The following is a 6,000-nucleotide window of genomic DNA, read 5'->3' as shown; positions in this document are numbered from 1 at the left end:
AGTGATGTGGCGTTTCACTGAGGGCACATGTCAACTGGGGGCTGCTTCGACAATACACTTAAAAATTTCAAAAAAAAATCCGCATCGCTGCTCCAAATGAAATGTTAAATTCGGTGATTCCCGCACTGTAACCTAAACAAAACAAACATGCATCTCAAACACTGAACAGCCTGTCCCAGCCCCCGTCCCCTGGTCAATGCTCTCTCTGTGAGGTGGTGAGTGGCTCTGAAAAGAGCCTTTGTTGTGTGTTCGGTAGGAAGGTTGCAGTTGTTCAGCCGCCGAATCCATAGAGAGTGCGGCCCTGGCGTTTCAGAGCGTACACCACATCCATGGCAGTGACCGTCTTGCGCTTGGCGTGTTCAGTGTAGGTGACCGCATCCCTGATCACATTCTCCAGGAAAACCTTCAGCACCCCGCGAGTCTCCTCATAGATCAAACCCGAGATCCGCTTGACACCGCCACGGCGAGCCAGGCGGCGGATTGCTGGCTTGGTGATGCCCTGGATATTATCACGAAGCACTTTGCGGTGCCGCTTTGCGCCGCCTTTACCCAGTCCTTTGCCCCCTTTCCCTCTGCCAGACATGATGATTCTTCACTCAGATCTCTGCACAATATGGGAGAGGAACTCTTTCAGGCTCCTTTTATACAGCCCGCCCCGACCTGACTGAGAAAGGCGGAGTGAGAGCAGAGAGGGGAGGAGACAGAGTGAAGATCAAACACAGAGCGGGAGGGAGGAGAGAGCCGGACTGACACACACACACAGAACGGCCCGTGATCTTTCAGCTCCACCTCCAGTTTCTGCAACCGCCAATTTCAACCCGTTTATTAACAATGGAAGCGAAACACAGCTCCCCACACAAACCCTTCCAGAGCCGCCCTTCACACACAAGAGTTTCTACAAACCCGGAGCTTTGAAATATGGAATCAAAACAGAAAATGCTGCAAATAATCAGCAGCTCCCGCAGCTTTTGTGAAGAGGGAGTTAACGAGTCGGTTCGTGACTTTTTGCTTTTGTGTTTAAAACCTGGCCCCGTTATGATTCCCAGTCAGTAATATTCCGACTGAAGCACAGCAAGAATCGAGGAAGAATCTCCCTCAGGAACATCCTCACCCACATCCGCTTCCAGCTGTTTACAAATACCTTATTGCAGCTGTTTGGGGAAATCTCCTGTGTTAAAATTGAAGTTGGAAAGCGGTATTTAGCCGCCAGTGTTACTGTCTCACACTGAATCTACCAGACATCTTTATTATGAGAGAAAGTGACGATTGAACAAATGTGAAATTCAAATGAAATTCAGCATCTGCTGTGTTTTGCTTTAGTCTGAATTTGAAATGATCTCTATTGAGAATGAGCCGGGCCGCGGGACAGGAATCATTTTCTTGCGGGATCAGCTCTTTCCTGAGAGATGTGGGTGGCTCTGAGAAGAGCCTTTGGGTTCAGAGGTTTACAATTTGCTCGGGTTCTTTCACTTCTTTCCTGGCGCTTTCTTCGCTTTTGCTGCTTTCACTTTGGGTTTGGCCTTCGATTTAGTCACTTTTTTGACAGACTTTCCGCCCGTCACCTTCTTCACAGGAGACTTTTTCTTCAGGGCTGCTTTCTTCACCGCCTTTTTTGGAGTTGCCGCCATTTGCTGCTTGTTTTCTTCACTGTTGATTTCTTCACTGGAGTTTTCTTTGCTGCGGGTTTCTTGGCTGCGGGTTTCTTGGCTGCTGCTTTCTTTGTTGTCAGCTTCTTGGCCGCTGTTTTCTTTACTAAAGATTTCTTGGCTGTTGGTGTCTTCACCTTCTTTCCCATTTTTCCCAGGCTTTCCTTCTGAGCGAGTTTGAAGGAGCCGGAGGCGCCCTGTCCCTTTATCTGCACCAGAGACCCTGTCTCCACCTTCCTCTTGATCGTTAACCTGATCTGGGAGCCGCGCTTCCCCACATCCACTCCGCTGCCAGCCAAAGCTTTCTTTATCGCGGCCAGGGACATCCCCTTGCGATCGCTGCAACCCGCCACAACATTGAGGATCTGCTCGCCCAACTTGGGACCGGCTGCCGCAGGTCGGGGAGCCGCCTTCTTCTTCCTGGGAGACTTCACTTGAGCGGGAGCGGCTGGAGGAGCCGTTTCGGCGGCTGCAGTTTCAGTCATATTCGAGAGTGTGTGGAAAATCTGTGTGAGAGTCAGAACTGGATCCGAAATGAACCCAGTGGTGGCGGCACAGAGCAACTTAAAGGCAGAGAGCGGACGGAGCAGAGACAAGCTGCTGTCAGCTCCCGGCTCCTCCAACCTCTCTGTGTTTCTCTCTCCTCACAAACTCTCCCATTCCAATGAAATTCCGCCACTCCGGAGATCCAGCTCACATCCTTCATGTCTCTGACACACGAATGTTTGCTGTTGAAATGGTTTCACTCGAACTGAGGACTCCATTTTCCACTGAAACCCGTTTTCCTGCTGCACTGATCGCGCTCTCAAACGCGATAGCTGACATGTTCTCTACTTTTCCACTGAAATTTTCAATTTGGCGAAACAATTGCCTTGAAATCTCACTTTGGGGCTCAGCAGGGGGATTAAGGGAATCTTTGATTGGAAAATTGTTTTATTTTACACAAGAGAGACTCGGTGATCTCATGATCAGAACAGACACACAAACACAGTTGGATTAGTCTGACTCTCCCGTCCCTTTCATACACCCTCTCTTACACAATATTCACACCTACACATTCACAGGACAAAACATTTACCAACTGTAAGGTCCCAGGACGGAATTTCTGCTCCTTTTAGCCTTTGCTCTGTATCCCGGGGGCGTCGTTATAGTTTTTCGCCTCAGTAACTGTTAAACACTCTGAAGCCCGCTCCCCGCAGATTGTCTTTGAATTCATTCATGGAATGTGAGTGTCGCTGTCTGGGTCAGCATTAGTTGCCCATCCCTAATTGCCCTTGGGAAGGTGATGATGAGCTGCCTTCTGGAACCGCTGCAGTCCATGGGGTGTACGGCCACATCTGTAAACCAGATTCCGCGGCAACAGTCAGTTATATCTGTTTTTTTCAGTTATTATAGCGGTTGCAGACATCATTGTGTTTCTTTAGGGTGAAGATACAAATTAACTGCTCTCGGAGTCTCTCAATTTTCCTGTTTTATTTGTTTTTCCTGCACTGACAGGTAACAGTAAATCACAACCTCAACAACCAGTGGCAGCCAGTTAAATAATCATCCCCCACTCGCTGATAATGGAGTTTCTGACAGTGGCAGACATGTTCTGACCATCCTCCGATTGGGCCCGAAGGTGACCAGATTCACTGTCAGAGCTGGACTTTCAGACTGAGGGGGTGGCAGAGCCAGGTGAGTGATGATGGTGACTGTGCAAACATTTGACCAAGGGTCAGTTCCTGGCCATCACAGTGGTAATTCATTTAATTATCTATCGCAGGTCAGAACAGTAGGTGGGCACTCCTAAAATAAAATTGACTAAAAATTCTCATCATCGCTGTGTTTCTCATGGAAAATCCACATTCAATTTGCTTTCAGCTGAAATGTTGTTTAAATGAAATTAAAGGCCTCAAAACTAATCAGTGAATTCTCAGTCAGAAACAATATTAAAAAGAAAGGTGGCCTATACTGTCCAGAACTACGAGACAAGCCAAGTTCAGTTTACAAACTGTGCTATGGACACATCTGGTATCTGATGAAATCAGCAACTCAGGAAGTTCCGTAATTATAACTAATGAAAATAACGGTTGTTTAAGCAGAGTGAGCGATGGTGGTATAGGGGTGAGCATAACTGCCTTCCAAGCAGATGACCCAGGTTTGATTCCTGGCCAATGCATTGGTCATTTATTTTGAACCTTATCCACGGCCTCTTGTGTTTTAAACTGAGTGGACAAAAACAGGGCGAACGAAACATTTGACAGGAATGAAATAAAATGCAGATACCTTTTTCATTTTTTGTTCGGACATAATTCTTTTTTAATGAAATATATTGGAAGAGAAAAACAAATCTCTGACCGAATAAATGAATTTTCAGCCAGACACAAAGACTCAAAGTAAAAGTAGAGGAACTAATTTCAGCTCCCGCACTGTGCATTGCGCAATCCTGGTGCCTGATGAAGTTAATATGAACTTTACTGAGGTGGTTACATTATTCTGACAAATAAGATCTGCCAAAAGATAAAACACTGGAAAATCTCAGCAGGTCTGACGGCATCTGTAAAGAAAGAAAAGAGCTGACGTTTCGAGTCCAGATGACTCTTTGTCAAAGCTTTGACAACGGGTCGTCTGGAATCGAAACGTCAGCTCTTTTCTCTCCTTCCAGATGCTGCCAAACTTGCTGAGATTTTCCAGCATTTTCTCTTTTGGTTTCAGATTCCAGCATCCGCAGTGATTTGCTTTCATTTGTTAAATAAGCAGCTGCTGTGGCCGCGTGGTTAAGGCGTTGGATTTGAAACCCGATGGGGTTTCTCCGTGCAGATTCGAGCCCCGCTGCCAGCGAGTGTGATTGGAAATGTTTGCTTTAGACAGCCACAGAGTTGCAAATCCTATTTTTTTGGAATGAATTATTTGGATATCCAGCATGCTTTCAGCTACATAACAAGAAGGTGAGCTTGGAAAGGACACCTGAGTGTCCTCAGTCTGGCAAGGACAAGATAGGCCGAATGGGTTCCTTCTATGCTGTTACATTTCTCTGGTTCTTTCTCAGGTGACATGAGGAAAATCAAAGCATGAGCAGAATGACAAAGGCATCAACAGGGGCACAAGGACAAAACAAGGTCTCACGTCAGTGGAAGATTTTTATTAATGACACACAGAACATTAGAAATACATTTATTTAATTGAGCTGGATCCTGGAAAATGAAACAAACTTCGAACCAATCAGTGCCTGTCTGAGAACTGGCAAGGAATATGGCTGACATTGATACGGTTCATAGTGAATTTGTTTATAGAATAATAGAATCATGCAGTACAGAAGAGGCTCTTCGGCCCATCGAGTCTGCTCTGACATCGAAGAAGCATCTGACCTCCAATCAAATCACATCCACCACCAATTGATCCATAGGCCTGAATATTATGATATGCCAATTGCTGACCACATACTTTTAAAGGATGTGAGGCAACTTGCCTCCATCACCTTCCAGGGCAGCGCATTCCCGACCGTCACTACCCTTGGGTAAAAATGTTTTTCCGCACATCCACCCTAAACATCCTGCCCCTCACATTGAACCTATGTCCTCTTTTTACTGACCCTTCAACCAAAGGGAACAGCTGCTTATGATCCACTCTGTCGATGCCCTCATAATTTTGTACACCTCGGTCAGGTCCCCCCTCAGTATTCTCTGCTCTAAAGAAAACAATCCAAGCCTACCCAATCTCCCTTCAGAACTTACATGTTCCATCCCAGACAGCATCATGGTGAATTTTCTCTGCATCCCCTCCAGTGCAATCACATCCTTCCTATCTTGTGGCGACCAAAACTGCACACAGTACTCTAGCTGTGGCCTCACCAAAGTTCTATGCATCCAACATGGCATTTTATTGCAGTCGATGCCCCGATTGTTAAAGACAAGTGCCCCATATGTTTTTTTTTCACCATCCTACTAACATACCCTTCTACCTTCAAAGATTATGGACAAACATGCCAATGTCCCTATATTCCACAGAACTTCCAAGTGCCATGCCCTTCATTGAATACTTCCTTGCCAAATTATTCCTTCCAAAGTGTGTTACCTCACATCTTTCGGGGTTAAATTCCATCTGCTACTTATCCGCCCGTTTGACTATCCTGTCTATATCTTCTTGCAGACTAAGAAACTCAGCCTCCCTTTCACCACCCAGCCAATCTTTATGGCATCTGCAAAGTCACTCATTCTACCCCGTCATTTATATTAATGATTTGGATGAGAATTTAGGAGGCATGTTTAGTACGTTGGCAAATGACACCAAGATTGGTGGCAGAGTGGACAATGAAGAAGGTTACCTCGGATTGCAGTGGGATCTTGATCAATTGAGTCAATGGGCCAATGAA

General features: G+C 46.0%; 1 protein-coding gene across 1 annotated transcript; it reads right to left on the bottom strand.

Moving 5' to 3' along the window:
* Nucleotides 1-271: 271 nt before the first annotated feature.
* On the bottom strand, nucleotides 272-583 carry LOC144482249 (histone H4). Its single transcript, XM_078201437.1, has one exon. The coding sequence runs from the start codon at nucleotides 581-583 to the stop codon at nucleotides 272-274; it is 312 nt and encodes a 103-aa protein (XP_078057563.1).
* Between the last annotated feature and the right edge of the window lie 5,417 nt (nucleotides 584-6,000).

This window comes from Mustelus asterias, unplaced genomic scaffold (assembly GCF_964213995.1).
Source record: "Mustelus asterias unplaced genomic scaffold, sMusAst1.hap1.1 HAP1_SCAFFOLD_35, whole genome shotgun sequence".
NCBI lineage: Eukaryota > Metazoa > Chordata > Chondrichthyes > Carcharhiniformes > Triakidae > Mustelus > Mustelus asterias.
This window is presented reverse-complemented; position numbering and strand designations above follow the sequence as displayed.

Excerpts from the sequence above, each read along its gene's own strand:
- LOC144482249 (XM_078201437.1), bottom strand. The coding sequence starts at position 583 with ATGTCTGGCAGAGGGAAAGGGGGCAAAGGACTGGGTAAAGGCGGCGCA.